At 37.7% G+C, this 20,512-nt stretch overlaps 1 protein-coding gene across 5 annotated transcripts in view; it reads right to left on the reverse strand.

Moving 5' to 3' along the window:
* ROR2 (receptor tyrosine kinase like orphan receptor 2) overlaps positions 1–20,512 on the reverse strand; it is a 160,770-nt gene that overhangs the window by 41,848 nt on the left and 98,410 nt on the right. For all 5 annotated transcript variants that reach the window (XM_080373141.1, XM_080373142.1, XM_080373140.1 and 2 more), the window contains one exon: positions 8,633–8,710. In XM_080373141.1, coding sequence (XP_080229267.1) covers positions 8,633–8,710 — 78 coding nt within the window. The remainder of the gene's footprint in view (positions 1–8,632; positions 8,711–20,512) is intronic.

A 20,512-nucleotide genomic window follows, 5' to 3' on the forward strand; every position in this document is an offset into this window, starting at 1 on the left:
AGAGCCATCTTAGAGACCTGGACAGGCTGAAAGAAGGGCAAGCAAGAACTGCATGGAGTTTCAAAGATGCGTCCAAAGTCCTGCACCTGCACCAGGATAACCAAAGAGCCCAGTACAGGCTTAGGATCTGTGTGGCTGAGGAGTAGCCTTGCTGAAAGGGAGCTGGGCGTCCTGGTGGACAACAAGCTCAACACGAGTCCAAAAAGAGCTGCTGCGGCAACAAAGGCAAACCAGATCCCGGGCTGTGTCCACAAGGGCATTGCTAGCTAGCAGACATAGAGACATGATCATTGCAATTTACTCAGTGCTTGTCCGGCCACACTTGGAGTCCAATTCTAGTTCCCAAAATTCAAAAATGACACAGAAAGTCTGGCGAGTGTCCAAAGGAGGGCCATGAAGATGACTGAAAATCTGGAGAGCCTGCCTTATGAGGAAAGACTTGAAGGAGTTAGGTCTTTTCTCCCTGAAGAATAGAAGGTTCGGGGCGGGGGGAGCTCAAGAAGCCACATGGAGAAGACAAGAGGCAATGGCTACAAGCTGCATCAAGAGAGGTTTCATCTCAATAGAACTAAATTTTTTGCAGTGAAAACAACCATTCACTGGAAAATGACCTCTCCAGAGATGCAGATGAGTCCTCGTTACTGGAGGTTTTCAAGGTGCCATCAGACAGGGTGTTAGATGATCTTGTCTAGGCTCCCTTTCCCTAAAAAAGTTCGGCCAGATGATCTTTTAAGGTCCTTCCCAACCTGGGCTGTTGTGTGGTTCCATGGGTCTGTGATTCAGCAATCATGGGGGCAGCCTGAATGTGCTCACACAAGAAAAGCAAAAGAGTTGGTTTAAGGTATTTTTTGAGAAGTTAGACCACTTCCAGCACGGAGCCAGCACAGAGGTACAAACACCAGCTCGGAGATGCTCCTGACTCCTAAGTGAAAGAAGCAGAGAAGATGCTTTCTATAAAGGTGGGGTCAACCCAAACGCTGCAAGTTGACAGTCAGGTAGTGTGGTGGTTCTATCTCCGATATACTTTTTGTTCTTAACACAGAAGTATATGAAAGGTCTGCGTTGTTCTTGTGCTACTTACTGGTCAGGTTTTGTGCCACTGGTCAGCTTACAGCTTGCTCAAACACCGGTATTTCACTTTTCCTAATGAGCCAGGTTAGTTATGGATATTACATTCAAGTAAATTTGGATGAAAACAAATACTAAATTTACTTACTAGGACCAACAGATGTTATTAACTCAAGATTAAATTCATGTTGGGACTTTCTGGTTTACCAATTAAACCAGAGGTACCATAGGAAGTAATTTGGTCAATAGCTTTTAAGCAATTCAAAGTATTTTGTGTGAATTTATGAATCAGATCCTATTAATAACTAGAACAAAACTATTACCACCAAAAGCAATGCCAAAGATTTATGGATGAATTCAGACCCAGTGTGATTAGATACAGTTCCCCTGAAGTCAGTGTAACTGAATTCATTTCCTGCAGGTTAGAATTTGGCTTTAGTTCATTATTTCTCCTGCCAATTTTATAGGCATTTTGTGCAGTGTTTTATATTACCCTGTTATTACAAATCAAGTAATAAATACTTTAACCTACTGAACTTTGAAGCACTTGTGTTTTCTTCAAAGTTTTGCAGAGCAGCTCAGGAACAGTAGGGCAACTCACTGCCTATCCACTGCCTCTGTCTGTACCCTGAGGTGTGCAGTCTTTATTTCCTATTTTCGACTCCTCTTTGAGAAATGATTCTGAAGTCTGGCATTTATATACTTACTGAATCTGAAGTGATTGTATGACAGTGGGCAGCCATTTGTTGTGCTGCTCTGTTATTTGGTGTCCACTTTAGAGAACCCATAATTGCAAATCTTTCAAACAAAGCGGAAAATTTAACCAACCAACCATGCTCTTAAGAATGCTTTTTGTACTTAATTTCTGCAGTGGTAATCAGCAGTTACTTTTTGTGATGTACCTCACACCACAAATGCTGTGTGGATGCCAGTTCGATGTACTGGTTTGGAGGAAAAAACGAACTGTTTCCCAAGATAAACTGGGACCTCAACAATGTGCAAAACAAATTTTTTCCAACGTAGTTTCCTTTCTCTCTTAACATTCATTTGGACAGGGAGGAAAATGAATGTGAACGCACTAGAACTTGTATTTAACTTGTGTCCTATTTTGTTAAGCAACAGTCAACTAGAATTTTTAAAACTTGAATAGATTTGATCTGTTTTAATACTGACATACCTTTGAAACAAAGCATAAATATAAAATATTTTGGGCTTTCTAAGTATAAACAGCATTACTAAACTTTTAAATGTCATACTATAAACAATTATATTTCATTGGGGACACAGATATCAAATACAATTTTTTAACAATCTGAGTATAATGGCCAGCAACTTTCTGTGTTACACAGATGCTACTGTTATATACTATTTTCTATACTCTGGCTTGGTTCCAAGAGTCATTGAAATGAAGGACAATGCTTCCTTTGCCTTTAGTGGTCTTTGGCTTGGCTTAAAATACTTCAAAGGGAAAAGCTATCTCATGGATATTTCTGCATTTGCTGTAGGCAAATATGCTTTAAATTAAGCTTCTCTTTTGTTATGTTTTCTGACATAGTGTACAACCAATACTAATATTTATTTTGCTTGAACAAAGTAAAAACTGTTCTGTCAAGAACCTATGAGAGGATAATGCAACTTAATCTATATATTGTATTATACGATCATAGTCTGTGTATCCTATGAGTAAATCAGCTTAGGGAAATGACTGACATGAATTCTGGCAAAACTCCTTCATATTTTGAAATGCCTTTGTTAGGTTGCCAGTACTTCATATTTTTAAATTGAATAAATTTCATCTAAATATATCAAACAGTATCCCACAGCAAATCAAAATGAAGATGACAGGTCTATTTTGCGTGTTTTGGCAAGAATATAAAAATAAACTTTTCCTGCATGTGTCAAATCATTATCAAGATAGGCACTAGAATATACACTAAGATAAAAACACAAAGGGTACAACTATCACTGAGACCTCACATGCATATTATGTTTCTTAGTTTTACTTACATTATTCTGGCACCTAGATGTCCAAGTTATTGGCTTAAACCATATGTGCTATTCTTGGCATGAACACAATATAAAATGATTGCTCTGCTTCTGTTATTTTAAGATCTTAGCTGTGATTTTGAAGTTCATTCTAAAAAAATATTTTAAACCTCTTCAGTTACTTTAGATCATGTTAATTTTAGCTTAGCTGTTTTCAATTCCAGTTTTATTTTCTATTCTTTTGTTGTTGCTCCTCTTTCCCTATATGATTTTTAAAATAATTATGCATTGACAATTTTCAAACCAGCTTCTTGATGGCCTCCATAAATAGCAATTATTAAAAATTTGCAACTTCTAATCTCAGAACTTCCAAATAGTTTATGAATATTGAAGTCTCATAAGACAGGATGGTAACATCAACCTTATTTTCCAAATGTGGAAACTAAAGCAAGGGTTGTTTAAGTGACTTCCAAAATTTACAGGGGGACTGTTAAAATATGTATGATACACTGAGTTTCACATCTTTCTGTGTTCCTGAGATAATAAGGATATGAGATAATGTAATAATAATCCATTTTTTATTCCTTTTCATTTCTGCATTGCACACGGGAAACAAACACTGAATATCCAGTTTCTAAGAAAAAGAATGGAAAACTTGAGTCATAAATTGATAGGTACCTGAAGATAGAACAATCTCTTCAGAACAAGTCATAATAATAATTACATATATGTTTTATCACTTTTTAGATTTGTATTATGTATTTCAATAACTTTATCCAACAGTCAGAAAAGCTCATAAAACCATCTGTTCAGAACACATCAAAACTTACGGCAGTGTTGGCTTTAGATACTCAAAATTTAAAGTCAGCTGTTGAAAAAGAAAAAGGAGATACTTCTTGTCTGCGTAACTGCATACAATTTAGAGCATTTTCAGATTAATGGCATAAGACTTTCCAATGTTCAAAACCACTAAAAATATGTGTATTATGATTTTTCCCCCCCCAAGCCCCTTGCTTTTTTATTCCTCCTTCCCAACCCTTTTTGATTTTTTTCCTTTGAATAACTCTTTGTTCATTTTGTTAGATATATATAAAAGAACATGGTCTTTCTCACCAGAACTCTTTCAAAAGACAACTTTCTGCTATGGCACTTTAAGACTAATATAATCTTACATGCAATACAAGAGATTTTTTGGGAAATTTTGAGTAATTAATAATTCCATAAGAAACAAATTAATTATTTCCTATAATAAGACATAATTTTTCACCTAGGAAACATACTTTAGCTTATGGAATGGTTGATTATTAATAAGAAATGACTTGAGGAAGACAACACTTCCCAAATATACTGTGATATGATTACCGTAATAAGTATAAAGTCTTCCCAGAACTGACAGGTAATCTATAAAGAATATCAAAGGGTTGCAGATTGTTCTGGGCTTATAAAAGAATTGAACACCATCGTAAGCAAAAACAAACATGAAAGTTGCTGGAATTCAAAGTATTCCTTTCTAGAGGTGTGTATAGCAACAATGCTGCAAGTACAAGAGCTTACGGGATCTGAATCACACCATCACATCTTAGCAAGTTGTAAGAGTCCAGTAAAGCAACTCTTTCCACACGTAAATCAGGACTGGAAATACATGGAGAAAAAACATCCTAATAAGGGGCAGAGATAGAAGTCTAAGTCTCATATTTCTTGCACAGACCATTTTCCTAAATGTGAAGCAGTCTTCCCAGTTCTTCACCTCTCTGCTTTACTTAACCACAATACAAAGATGAGCAACCCACAACACATGTAGCCAAAATACACATGAGCAGTTAAGGAAACTACACTGCTATATACTGCCACATAGTATTTCCAGATAAATTGATACCTTTACAGCCTAATTTAATCCCATTATGTGCACTCCATCTTCCATACTATTTGTGTTCTCAATGTACAAAACTGCAAGCCAGAAGCATGTAAAATGAAGTGACCTGGATCACATGCACTTCAAATGTACTTCAGAACAAATTACAGCACATTCAGGAATGAAGCAGAATTAGCACTGAAATACTGCCACAATGTGCACATTGTTCCCCACACTGAAAACAGTGGGCTTAAGCTCTCTTATTAGCAGAAGAAACCTGATTGTTAAGCAGCATTTTCTCATACTTGAAGGACTGAAGATCTTATCTAGCCTGGGAATCCAATTCTGTGGGGTGCAATTGTTTTCTTGTTTTGTGAACTTCCAGGTGAGACTGTGAAGGGGCACCTGTCCTAGGTTACTGCCCTTTTAGAAGTAGATCTTACTGGGGGCACAACAGTGCAGTTAGGATGTGGATTGATCTTTCGATCACCAGTCCTGTAGATAAAAAGCCACCACTTTTAGAATACATGATTCCTGGCAAGTTACCTTATGTCAAGTCAAAGCAACCAGGATAGCCTAGTCATATAGATTTATCATATAGATACCTCTTGAACCAGAGTAAGTTCCCAGACCGACTTCTGCAGAAACCACAGTTAAGGTCAGGGGCTTGAGGCATCATGCCTCCTTGAGCAACCCAACTCACTCAGTATCTGAGCTACTGCAAGTTGCCCTTACTCATGCATTTAACTATTGAAGTATATTGCTCTAACATTGCCACCACCAGATATTATTCATACTATGAGATTTTAGTGGAGCTTATTTAGGCGTGAAGAGTTCATTACCCTTTAATACTTTCCCCGAGTTTAAGAGTACAAGATTGCGAGCAGTGAGCCCTTCCATGATGATGCACCAACAGTGCTCATCACAAAAGAAAAGCTTGGTTTCGGTTTGTGCCACAACTCTCATCTTTTTTTGTGAATAACAGGTATGTTCTTTTTCTCCTCTGGGCTTCTGAAAGGAAGTATCCCTGTTGGCCTTGTCCTGGCTCTCTGCTGCAGTGAGAGAAAGAGAGAGGAAACTTTGCTCCTTCCCCAGCATCACTGACAGGAAAAGTTGGTCGACTGCAGGAAGGTGGGCAGAGAGCAGTGCCAGACCCAAGCAGGCAGTGAGCCCCAGTGTTTCCAGAGCAGAGCACAGAGCTGACATAATTTTGTTTCTTAAGCCGGGGAAAGAGACTTTTTAGGAACCAGAGAAAGTTTGTTAAGAGTGTTGGTTGCAAAACAGAAAAGACATCAAGACACACTGGATTGAAATCAAGATTGGGAAAAGGATAATTTTTGCAAAGGCTCACTGGACTGGGAGGACATTTGTGCTCGAATCTTTTATTTTTATTCCAAAGCAGATCTAAGTTCTTCTACACCAAATTCACAGTGCTCCCCTCTGCTTTTCTTGGTGGTTCAGGAGATCAGTTCAATGAAACAGGAAGATAAATTTTCCTCAAAGCCCTAGCCAAGTCATGGTCCTATCGATCAGCTATCAGAAAGCTAGCTTCACTTTTAAGAAGAGACTTGCAACTTTTTCAGAGTGCCTACTATTAATAATACCTTGCTTAACCTGGTTACTTCTTTGGAGACAGAAGCATATTTCAGGACTTCTGGAGGATTTACAGAGTGTGATCAATACGTTTGGGCATTATTAAAGCCCATTTACTATTATTTTCAGGTCTGTCTTGGGTCTATTCTACACTAGAAAAAGATACAAATCATAAACAAATCAGAATAACTAAACATTTTTTAAGGAAGGGAAGAAGATCAATGTGGTGGAAGGAGCTGAAGGCCTCTTTCTAATGGTACCAATAGTATGCACAACCTCTGAAGTAGAACTATCCAAAGATTTTTTGAAACGAGACCTGCTACCTCACTATGATACAGAAACACATGGATTAACATTCCAACCAAAGAAACAAAAAAATTCAGCCAAGGGATTTTTGCTTACTTGGAGAATTCCGTAGCCACAAAAATAAAAGGGGAGCAAAATGAGGCCACTTCCAGACCAGGCATGCTGGAAACCAGCAACTGATTCTACACCAATGAGTCATATAAGAACAAGGGTCTCTTTTTTTTTTCTGAAGGAAATACAAAATCCTTATGATGTAGAAATGTTTGACTGTTTGAGATGTGATTAATTACTTCCTTAGACAGGTATTGCCTGTGGCCCTGCAAAAAAAGGAAATAACTGCAACTCCTTTCTCAGCAAGAATTTAACCAAGTAATGTCACATGAAAAAAAACATTTTCTTTTATGTCTGTACTTAAAAGCTCAGACATAACAAAAAAGTAAATAAAGTGGGACCAACTTGCCAAGTAAGCAAGCCTGTCAATGCAGTTAAAGATTAAACATGGACCTTTTTCCATCAAAAGTAGTGGGTATGGGAGTGTGGAGTGAATAAAAAACTGTAGTATACAGTGCTGCTGACAGGAATGTCTATTAATGAAATTTATTCCCATAATGGAGGACAAAATTTAATCCCCAAATCATTTGGGAGCTTCAGGAAGTGGAAGAGGGTTGAGGAGTACACAAAAAGTCTTCCTCCCAAACCGGAAGGATACAGTCACACAATGATGATCAGTACCAACGTGGTTAGAGATACGCAAACATAAACATGTCTTTATTCAACTAAGGATAGAAATCAGTGGAAAATTCTGAAGAAAAGCTTCTAACAAGCATAGTCAATGTAACAAATCTAACCAGCATTCAAGTGAAACACAATAAGGATTACATGACATTGGATATTTATGAGAACAGAAATTACATTCCAAGGTAGCCTCAAAATTTATGTTCCTGTAAAAGAGAGGCTCTGAAAAATCTAACCAGCACCTCACAGTGTCTTAGGCTTCAATATGTGCTCATCTTGCTGAGAATGCTAACGATAATGCAGAAAGTAGGCTGAGCTCTTCATGCGAACAGATTGTATGACCTTTTTTCTAAGTGTAAGGGTTGACTTTGTATAGCAGTGCTTCTATACAAAGAAAAAAATCTGTACTACAACTGAGAAAACATGTTTCTACAGATAGAACACTGAAAATGTCCTGCTTTAGGAAGTTGAACCAAACTGAATTAGAATTCCATTTTGCAGTAAATACGTGCATTTTCAGAGCCGAGAATAGCATTTAGATCTATAGTTTAAGTGATAAAGTATTATAAAAATATATGCTAACTAACAAGTTACTAGAAATTCTGCAATTACAGTCTGTTCTTTAGAAAAAAAATCACTAATGCTCAGAGCTACTTAAAAAGAAAAGTATTCTTGTGTTGCCATGGGCTGGGTTTAATTATCTCAAACCAAAGTTATTCACAGATAACAATACTTAAGATTTACCTATAGGTGCCAAGTGTGGCACTGTACAAAATTAAATCATTTTCATGGCACCAACATGACAGAAAATATGCTAGGAAGGCAATAATAGCCCTCTATGTTTGGGTCAAACATTTAATTCCTAAGTGTGAGGGGACTGAACATGCTTAAAAATTAATTTTTATGGACTCCAGTAACCTTGCTATGCCCTCTTAGAATCAGAAGTATTAAGTCACACAAGGCTGCCTTTCTTACAGACTTTCATTCACAGGTAAATCAAGTGAACATATAATAAGAGGATTTTGCTAGTCCTTTCTAAATTATACTTATATTTGGGTGGGGGGAAGAAAAAGTAACTACAGTTCATTTTACCTTTTGGTGTTGGAACTGGTCTTTCAAGTCCATCCACGTGACCTAAGGGGTCATTTGTATCTGGAATTTCCATTTCACCTAGGAAGAAAAAAATATTTTGTCAAATTGATGTTCTGAGTTGATCTTTCTCTTTAACAGCATTATGATAATAAGTTCAGCAAACTCATTCAGCCCAGATCCTGGTTCCAGAGCACACAGGAGACAGCTACTAACAAGGTCAGGATTTATCTATCACACATTAGAAAACTTTGTAATAATTTACCTTGTTCATTTACCTTGTGCTTGGCAAATATAGGCAGCATTAAAAACTACTTCCCAGTGCTTACTAGAATAAAATTCACACAGTTTTACAAAGAACGCAAACATTTCCTGAAAACAGTGCTGGGCTAGCAAATTAAGCAGTACCTGAGCTTTATTGACAATCTCAGTTACAAAATGGCATAAATCTGCTTTTGAAGTTATGTTGCAGTAATTCAGATTCTATTTCCAGAGGTCTGGCTCATCACCTCTGCTGACTTTCTTAGCCTATTCTCAGCCAAGTTGCTAGAAGGTATCTCCAAAGAATTAAAATACAGTAACTATCAATGAAATATTCCAGGGGGTGATGAAATAGACAGGCAGCTTCCTGTGTGCCCTCCTTTTTTGTGTCTAACATATATCAGAACAAGCTAGAACAAATGTTTAGCCAGCAGCTGCTGCAGACAGCAGACAACACTTCATGATCCTTTACTTTTCTGCAGGTCTTACAAAACCCTGACCATTGTAAAACAGGGGTTCATCTGTTTGCTCTTGCTTTTGAAAATTTGATGCTGAGAAGCAGAGCTGAACTTACAAATTAGAAAAAGCTATAGCGGTGCTTTTGCTAAGGCAACTTCTTAAATTACATCTCCTATATTTTTGTATTTCCTAATTTACATTCAGTCATCCAAATTCCTTACCACCTTGGCGTATCACCAAGAGAGCATGTAATCTAAGGTCATCAGGATCTAAAGTGAAAGATCTGGGTTATGTTGTAGATTTGTTAGGGGTGTACATGGTAATGTTTTGGGTAAAATGAAACTAGGGAAAAGGCTCTCCCTCTTCCTTTTGTCCCCATTCCCTTCCTTCACACTAAACCCTACAACATTACTTTGACTGCAAGTCACAGTGACGAAACACAAACAACTCCATCCCTATCTTGCAGCACATTATGAAAGAAGAAAATTGAGACTATGATTATTTTTTGTTTTCCTTTTACGCTTTTACCCATTGAGGACAGAAGATTTAGCTAAATTGCTCTTAAACTTACCAGGTGAAACAGAAATCAGAGACATCTTCAACCTCAGGCTGGGTCTAAAAGTATTTATTCTGTCACAGTACTGCCACCTTGTCACTACTTCAGTCTCTCCCTTCACCTCCCACTGGTTGAGGTTCCTAGCCTCAGAGTAATACTGATTCCACTAGAGTTGTGTGCTCATTCCCAGTCAACCCAATTAGAGTGATGGTGAAGAGAGCACTGTAACCCTTGGCTTGGCAGCCCACCTCTTTCAAGCTGGAACAGCTAAGGCTTGGGTAGACATAATCTGCCACTTCTAGCAATGGCCAACAGAAGTGATCGATAGTTTTCATCTGCAGACTAGTGGGAAAAGTGGAAATGGGTGGCCAAGGTGGCAGCACTTTAAATTGCCATTGCAAATCCTGCCTCAGTGTGTCTTCACACTCCTGAGGGCATGGTGCAGACTCAGTGCCTGACTTTTTATTGTACAGAGGTTTTGCTGATTTGTTTGTTTGAGTGTGAACTGATGAATGCGTAATAGGGATATTTCTGTCAAATTTCAGCAGAGACACATCACATCTCATGTTTACCAAGAGGCAGCAAGGCAAGCTCACCTCTATTCCCTTGCTTTTGCTTGACCTCCTCTATGTCACACAAGTTGTTTAGAACAGGGCAGCAACATTTACTGACCACAAGGAATATAAATCCAAGATGAGACATTGGAGTAAAAAGAAAGAGTAGAAAAAGAAACTATTCTTTCAGTCCACGAGCACCTGCACTTGGCTTGTTCTGGTGATCATAATCCAGTAGTATTCATAGCATAAAACATTATTTGTAGAATCCCATTATTAGGCACAATTGGTTGCTTAACACTCAGACCTCCAAACTCCAAACTGCCAAAGATCTGAGTGGTACTTTTGGTTTAATACCATGTGTGCAACTTTAAAATAGTTGTTTCCATTTCTTCAGTCATTCAGGGGGATTCACAACAGAAAAAACATTGGATGCTCATATAAATAAGAACAGAAATTCCTTCCTCTCTCTTCCCTTCTTCCCAGACCCACAGGCTTTAATTTTTTAAAGCCTTTCAAAACAAAGATGGAAAGAAATAAAAGCATTTTGTGATTTGAAAACATTTCAATAATAATTCTGTATGATTCACTCTTGTGCTTGATATGTTTCATGTCTGGAAAAAACATTAATCTCCAGATGTGCTTTACCAGAGAACAATTAAAAACCATAGACACCACCTACCAGCAAAGTCTCCATAACTGAGGCAAGTTAAAATTGGAAACCCTTTGTATATTTTGTAAATTATAAACACAAAACAGATTTGTCACTTAAACTTGCTTTTACAAAAGAAATACGTGTATTTTCTGTAATCTGCAAAATCCCACTTCAGCCACATTTATTATGAATTCCAAACTCTAACCATGAAGTTTCTGTACCACAACTTCAAACACCAAAAGGTTACTAACAATATGAAATATTAAGTTTTTTACACCATAAATGCTTCTGGATCAGGTGACCCACAGGTCACTACAACTAAATAAAACCTTTTCCTCTTGAATTAAACTGAGTCAAAAAATCCTGCAATCAAGAACTTTGAGGAAAAAGCTGTTTATTCCTGTTGAATATTATTTTCAGTGCTTTCTGATTTTACATTAATAACACAGTACATTTTTCCTGCTAGGATTAAATCCATAATGTATTCCCCAACAGATAACAGTTCCTCCTGTTATTTTTTCTTCAATTCCCTTCACTGCAGTGCAGATGCACCCCCGATCACATGCCATCACCAACTCTCTGCGGTCTTCTTGTTTGAAGACCCCTACACAACTGTGCTCCTGTCCAGACCTGATTTTTAACTTGTGTCCCTTTTCCCACTTTGTGTATTCAGTGTTTCAGTAAGGGTATCCCATTTTGCTTTTCTTCTTCCCACATTGCATCTTTTCCTGGCAGCATTTTCTATGTGTTGTTCCACTGCCTGAAGGGGGCAAAAAATCCACGAAGTAATTTTATGTGTCCATCACTGTCTTGATCAGTAAACAGTTACTGCTAGAGAAGATACTATTGTTCATTAAACTGATTTTAGATTCAAGAAAGAGATTAAATAGTCACATTTGTTTTCATATCTATTGCAAATATGGCATTGTCATACAATGCTAAGAAAAAAAGGTAGACTTGCTAAACACAAGACTGGCAGAAGCAAAAGCAACCCACAAAACAGTTGTTAATAAAAACTGTTAAGAAGATGACATGTGATATTACCAACCCACGCTGGCAAGAAGTATGCTCTCATACATTGAACATTGTGTTCTATTGAGGTCCTCTCATCTAAAAAGGGTATGGAAGAGTTGGAAGACTTTCAGAGAAAAGCGGTGAGGATAATTAAAGTTATAAACCAGGGTGTGTACAGCTGCTAGATTTGTCACTCTGGGAAGGAGATGGCTGAAGTCAATGACAGTAAAGGTCTGTGGAGTCATGACAGTCTCTGAGAGGATGGACCAATCTCTCAGTAAAAGAAGTAACCGTGTGAGGGAAAAACAGCAAAAGCAATTTCAAAACAGAGCTAAAACAAGGTAAAGTTTTCTCAAGCAAGATGTAGTTAAGCTGTGGACAGAGTTCACAGGGGCTACAGGTGAAACTGGACAAGTTCATGGAGAAAAATTTTCATGCCTAACTCACTCATAGAAATCTCATGCAGGAAAGGAAGTCCCTGAGCTCACAATGGCTGGAGGTTAGGTAAACACCCAGGCTTAAAGCAGTGCTATGTATGACAGAACTCTTACACTTTTACTTCAGCATCTCCTTTTCGCTGCCATCAGAGTCAAGAGAGGGTTACACAGATCTCTTACCTGCTCCAGTATGGCTACTCTCATATTTACATTTGCAGAGATAGTATCAGATAGAAAAAATCACCAGTGTCTGCCCACCTTGAACACTGCATGACCAAAGAAGACTCCATCATAGCCAGAACTGAGCCTGAATGCCACTTGCCAGTATGAGACAATGTATGTGCCAGATGTGCCACATCAGATGCCCGAAATACCCCTTTTTTCAGGGACCACGCAGTCAAATAAAATGCAGATGCTGTAAATAGTACCTCTCTTAAACTGTTCACCCACACAAAAAAGATTTCTTAACTTTTCAGGGCAATTAAGGAAGTTATTTGAATTTAAGGAATATCCCGACTCCGAAAGAGAAACCATATTTGAAGTCAGTATTCCACATTTCTGATGTATAAAATACATTCTGTTCCTTTGACTTACTGTAGCAAACTGCAGCAATAAAACAAGCAATTTGGAAAATCCAAACTGAATATAAACGACTATCATTTCTTTTATCAATTCCCTTCTGAAAATATAGGGAAGATTTTCTTACTGCCAAGGTCCAGCACAGGTAGCCCCACTGCTCAATTTTAAACACCAATGACCAACAAAACACACAAACAAGCACCCTATATTATTGAGACAGGAATGCCCTTTCACACATTTGAAAACTGAGTTACCCAACTGATCACAATGCCAGCTCACAGGGCATACATCATTCATCACACAAGAGCTAAACTTTTCCCCTGAAATGGTTATGAGTTCACAGATCATTCATTACTGGAGAGCTAATTGCAATAAACAGATTTCAAAATGCTCATGGCCACAAGCAGACATCAAAACAATGCATTAATCTTCATCAAAAAGCCAGTCGCAAGGAGGCAGTTATCATAATTGATACCAGGGACAAACCAAGACGGCAGCCGCACACAGGAAAAGGATAACGAAGTCAGGTATGTTCAGCCAGAGTGGGCCCAGTTAATTCAGAGCAGTTAAGGGCTGGCTGATGCAACACTCTTTCAGTTCTCGCAGAGCACAGATGAGATCTTCAAGGACGGGAATTTACACAAATATTTCCTATTATCTATTAAAAAAGAGTAAAAAGGAATGCCAGAGAATTATAGACCCATCAACTTAACTTTAATTCCTTGAAAAATAATGGAACAAAGAGGTTATTTTGAAGCATTTAAAATAAAGCAGAGAAATGAGTAGCAACCAACACAGAAGCCAACATTGACTTGGCTTACATGGATTAGACCTAAACATAAATCAACTATTGCAAGCTATTGCAAAGAAGGCAAACATCATACTGGGACACACAAACAGTACTAATCCTTCCACTCTGCTCAACACTTGCAAGGTCCTGGAGTGCTTTCTCCAGTTTTTTGTATTCCATTTCAAGACGGATGTGGGTAAAACTGAAATACTACAGCTAGTGACATCAGGGTGTTCTACAAGACATGACCAACAAAAAGACAAAATGAATTACTATTATGCCTGCTTAGTATGAAAGAGATTAGGCATGGACTGAAAGCTAGCATTCCTTAAACACGCAGGTCTCTGTGAATGACATTTTCCAGAGTGGTAGAGTGGGCAAGCACCTACTGCATACGATACTGCTAATACAGCTAATGCTTCTTCCAAGGTGAAACAGGACCTCTTAAGATCTTTTCCAGTCTCATGATTCTATGAGGAGAACAACCATTCTTCTACTGTCGTATGTTAAATCCCAAAGCTTACAAATAAATCCTTCAACACTAATAATTGCACACAGCTACAGTTAGGGAAACTGCTGATTATTGTTCAGCCATTCCTTCCGCTCACCAATAATCCTCTTTCTGGGGCTAAAACTATTTTCAGATTTAAACAGCAATATGTAACCTTTGCTTCCTACGGCTGTAACCTTTGACTCAGGTTCTAACTTTCTTCCAATAACATAAAAAACCCAAGCTCTCTCTCTTCAGCCTAATACCCTCTAATATTCTGTTCTTTTCTTCATAAAACTTTGTTGAGCTTCTGTCAATTACTAACCTCTGGAACTCCCAAACAAAGGGCCCACTGTACCCTTTGATTCAGCTGCCAATCTGATTACTTTGGCTGGGAGGCAGGCTGCGCGAGTCGCTGAATCAGGGCCTTTCATTGAAATTTCTCGTTTCCGACATCTGCAGCCCCTGGCAACCAATTGCAGAGTGGGCTTGGCAGACCTGTAAAGGGTGGTGAATAGTCTACAAAAGATGCAGTTTGTAGTATAAAATCAGTGCGCCCCTTTCATAGTGATGGTAGATTAGAACCTCCACAGCACACGTTACTTAACTGCTGCAGCTTCACATAAAAATAGCTGAAGGTGGGCAAAATAACCTGCACTTCTTGTTGCAGTTGCTCTACTCAGACAACTGTGAAGTCTGAAAAACAGGAACTTCTTAGCTTGCTATCAGCTCGCAAAGCCTATAATTCACAGGGTAGTATGTTAACTAGTTAATTTGAATTTATTCTTCAGCCATCCAAAATTCCTTAAAATTACTGTCAGCTAAATTCATAGTAATAAAAAGGTCTAACTATGAGACCATTAGAAAGCGAGTAAGCTTTTCTAAGCCTGCTCTGTTATAACATCAAAATATCATTAACTAAGTATACTTAAAATAAAACCACCAGCAGCTTGTAACTCACAGAACCTTCAGAAAGCTGGTAGAAAATACAGACAAGAAACATTTTAAAAGAGCCAGGGTTGAGTTATACAGAATAAATTCCCACAATTTATAAGCATTCCTTATTGAAGGAAATCTCTTGTTCCATTAGTGTGAATTTTCCCCTCTCTGTATTTTTTTCTATTTTACCTAATAGCTATGTTGAAATGGCTTCATTTCAGTATCACGAAAAACACTCTATTGCAAAATGTGGGAACTACACTAGGGGAAAAAAGGCAGATCTAAGGTTTATGATCTGTAGCAATGAAAAGGGCTTTATTATTTATTTTGGACAGAAAATCCATCATTGATTTAAAATAAAATTCCAAAGAAACACGAATGTTAAACAACCTTCATTCTGCACAGTGACACTTCATTTCTCAAACACATCTTAACAGAGGTTCAAAATCCTATACTTTGACATCCTTTTGTCAGTTAAATGTATAAAGAGGGAATCTGCATATTGCATTAGTCTCTATTACTGCAAATGTTTGTGTTCACAGAGTGATCCAAGATAGACTACTTGTCTGTTTTGGAAAAACTAGTAAAGTGCACGATGAAAAAGCTGCTTTACAAATTTCACAAGGTTCCTACAGGGATTTCCTCATTTAATAAAACAATCCTTATTAACCTAATATCAAACCACTCTAAAACACAGTAAAAGAAATCAGCTGGTCATCACCACAAAATGCAGAGAAGGAATGCTTCTTGATTTCCACACAAAGCTCCAATGAATCTCCAGACCAGTAAAAACTACGCTGAAGATTCAGTTTATCTTCTTAGTCATCAGCCAGGTGCCTCACCAAGTACTATGAAGTCAGTGTGAAAAGAATGAAATCAGAGAAGTAATTTAAAATATTATTACCAGGGATTCAAACACAGACTTCAATGAATACAATGACTTATTTTAATGCCTTATACTGTTAATGCATATTTTACATTAACCACACAGCTGCGTTTTCAATAGTACCGTCAATCTTTACCCTTTCATTATACAACCCTCAACATTTAGATTAGCTATTAAATAACCCAGATTTTTCCTCCTGCATCTCATATTTGCCATTTAAAATGAAAGTTTAGAAAAGTCAGTAAGACAAATCAAAGATACAGATTTATTCAGATTTTGTTCACAAAGGAACCCTTGTTAACAGCTGTTGAAACATTACAGTAAAACACCATCCATGTAAAAGAAGATGCGCATTTTAAGTCATCATTTTCAATGCAAAACTAAGTTCTGAAGACAATAACCTCTGGATTGCAAATTATTCTGTTATTTGACACCCAAAACACTCTTTTGATAAAGTCACACTGAAGTCCAGCTCCTCTTATTTTACAACACAGAACGGAGATCATTAAACAGGAACTTTGCCTGCATGAAGGACTATCCAAACCCTATTTTCAATTCTTAGGATTTCCTGCAGGGTCCTGGCCAAGTCACCTCAGCCAGAGTGCTAAAAGCATTTGATGCAAAAGATGCAGACAGATGTCCACCAGGATTTTCAAAAGCATGTGGGCACCCAAAGCTAATGTCTGCAGTAAATATCCCTTAATCTTTTGTACCTCAGTTGCCCAGGGGCTGAGAGGGGGAAAGGTTAGCTGCCTGATGTGGTTCCTAGTGCAGCTGCATGAGTGAGTGAGTCAGCACAAGGAAGGGAGCAGCATGAAAGCAAGAAGCTGGGGCAGAGAAAAGGCGGGAAGGAGTTTTTTATTGATTGTGGTGATTTATGCCACTTTCAACTGATCATGGAATTCCAGACGTAAAGCTTATTCCTGCACAATGCGGCACAGAAACTCTACAGCCGCTGCAGAGGTCTAGCTTTGCTCCTAGTAAAGAAAGGCAAAACTTAAAGCAGTATTTGGAAACAAATTAAGATGTAATTATGATAATAAAACTGTTCTGAATGTTCAATAAATAAGAATGAACTCCATGGTATTTACAGCATAAAATATTTGAGGCTTTTTAAACCACAAATGTATTTCAATGCCATTTCTGATTTAGTAACAGTGGAACTAAGTCTACTAGCTATCACGAAATTAGCTTTTCTGTGCAACTGTATGTTGAATAGTCCAAGCCAATATACCAAGGAGCATATAAAAGCCTTGAACCATGGCAAAACCACAAATCATTCTGGATTTCATAACAAATGACCTTTGCTGGCAATGTGTTACGCTAAGAAATAAATAAATGAATAGATAAATAGATAAATAAATAAATAAATAGATGAAGTAAAGCAATTGTGGGTACATTCCAAAGTTCTTCACCACCTCAGCTGTAAAATCACAGTTTACACACAACCAATGGAGGCTCTGAACACACCTGCAGCAGCTCAAACAACACCAAGCAACATGATAATTATCCATGGCATTATTACATGATTGATTATTTTACTGCTTCTGGCTGTGAAAACAAAATAGTCTCAACAAAAAAGTTGAAAATAATCATGATTTATGAGTATAACACTCCATCAACTGGGATAAACAACAATTTTCACAGTGGTCTTTTTTTCTGAAAAATAATTTAGGATCCAAAACCACCAGTCCTGTTTGCAGCCTTAGGCTGAAATCTTTATGTCTCCAATTCACAAAATCACTCCTAGTCCAATAGACATTTGAAAATGGGCTTATTTCTAAGCACACACTTAAATACTTTCCTATATTTGAAACAAAACAATAATCTCCCTCAGTCTAGGTGGCAATATAAAACCAGCACAGATCACAACTGAGCGCAACAAAATATAGTAGAGGCTGTTATTACCTATCCTAATGGTTAATCTGATTGGGTTGACAACTACAGGCTGAGTAACTACTGCAAGTGTAAAAAATCCTTCCTACAGTTTGTTCATTTTCACTCTCCAATTGTATTTCAAAAGCGGGATTTGCAGCACCACTCTTCGAAGATAGGGTGGCTACAGCCAGCCACTCTGCTCTCTGCAAAACAGTGAGAGTAACTAGCAAATTCGTATTAAAAAAATAGAGCAATTTTTGAATGATAAAAGTACTTATGGGTAAGTATTATAACCATCTCCCTGACAGAAAGATATAGTAGAGACCAATGGACAATTAATCCTCAAACGCCATTACTAGACACTAATTTGAGAAACATGGCCACCCCAACAGGAGGTCTAGGTCATCAATATTCTAAGAAATCAAGGCTGGCAAATGGCCTACTGATAGGGAAATATTCATCCTTAAATCAAATCATTAAGTAAATGCTCATGTTCTTTCTGATCACCAAGCATTATAGTTTTTCAAAAGACCCAAAAAAATAGAAAAGTACGCTCTACCTATCTGCTTGGGATTTGTCTCCACTAAGTCACATTAGAACATGATTTTACAAAGTTACGCTGCTAATATGTAACACCAAATACTATGTTCAAAGAGAAGCAGCTGCTCAATAGTCAAGATTTTTACTGTAGGCTTTGCTTATGACCAGTTTGCATAAAGTTAAATATACCAGATTCCATTCTTAGAGAGGACAAATTTCTTTTTCATGCAAAGTTATCTTGGTTTCTAGATCAAATACTTAAAATTCTTCATTTTCTGCTGAAGTCTCTTTATAATGACTAATTACTTATGGTCTATATACACAAAAGAAGAGTAATTCCTCTTCCACACTAACAGTTCAGCTCGTACTGACAGTCATGGAGCAAGTATGGAGAGAGCAAGTCAGCGTGCAGGTGTTGTGGCCAGGCAAATCCCACGTGAGCACGCCCAGCATTTCAGACTGGATCAAATACTCTTGGTGGCTAAACATCACTGTATGAGCGTGTGTGTGCATCTGTGCACATTTTTCTGTATGTAGAAAACGGAGGACAAAGGTAAGAAAGGATGCCAGGATATAAAGGAAATCAACATCTGAACTGTATTTTAGCCATTTGTAAAATGCAAACTAGTTATTGTGATTGAGTGGTTTAAAAGATGTATTATTGATTTGTTTTAGCAAACTTTTCTACATTTCACAGTATGGAGTTACTTATTTAAATAACATTAATAATAAAGTTTAAATAGGATTTATATTTCTTCATTTGAGAGTAACCAACTAGATATTACTTCTGCTAATGAGCTGCTTGTCCAGTCTAGATAAGAAAAATCTTTTTTATTCCCACTGCAGACTGACTTCATTTACAAATGAATGGATACAGTGAAGTCATAATGGTTGTCTGCTCTGAAAAACTCCCATTTCTCTTTCCCCTGTTGTTTAAACTACCTTTGCTGTTGGCGGGGTAAATAGCTCAGATGCACAACTGGATTTTGGTACAGTTGCTCTTTGTTATTTGCCTTTAATTAACAGAGCCAAGCAACACTTTTCTGCATGAAAAGAGATGGGATATTATTTGCTTATGCTCTTCTCAAGAATAATAATAATAATTAAAAAAAAAAAAAAAAAAAAAAAAAAAAAAAAAAAAGAGTAAAGCCCTGAGGTGGAAAACAGAGTGAGCAGAGTGCTTCCAGATGTGAATACCTGCCATTTTCAGTGGGTGGATAGTGAAAGAACTACATGAAAACCCAGTCACAGTGCCACGGACACTAGCCAACGCGGCCATTTCCAAATGAGCCCCTTTCTGCCCTGCCTGCCTGACTGCAGAGCAAGGAGCAGCTCCCAAACCCATCGGTGCAGAGGAGAGCCTGGGCATGACCCACCAGCAGGCATGCTCAAAGCATCCAACTGCTACATACTTCCACAAGCCAGGCAGGAGTTTCCTGAGCTCCCACTATCATTCCTCATTACCCAGTTTAATGATTGTAACTGATGCTAATCACAAGATCAGCCTCAACTATTTCACTACAATTTTGTTTCAGCTGCAGCATTCAAGGCTGCCAAACAGCCATTTTAATGAGCCCTGAAAGCAACACTTTTGTGAAGTTCAGAGCACTTTCAAAGTTGCATCTTCCCACCAAAGAGCCCTAAATCTTGCGTGTATAAACTCCTGTTTTGCAAACTACAAACTTTCCCACCTTTTTGATGCTGGCATGGCAAGACTGACATGGTTTTTTTGTTCATAACATGGGTCGGTTTTGCTTCTACATCATCAAAAATACTGTAGTTGTAGAACACCTGTTTACATGACATGTAAATGAGAAACAATATACACAACCTAATTTTATAGTG

The sequence above is a fragment of the Falco punctatus genome, assembly GCF_963210335.1.
Source record: "Falco punctatus genome assembly, chromosome: Z".
In the NCBI taxonomy this organism is placed as follows: domain Eukaryota; kingdom Metazoa; phylum Chordata; class Aves; order Falconiformes; family Falconidae; genus Falco; species Falco punctatus.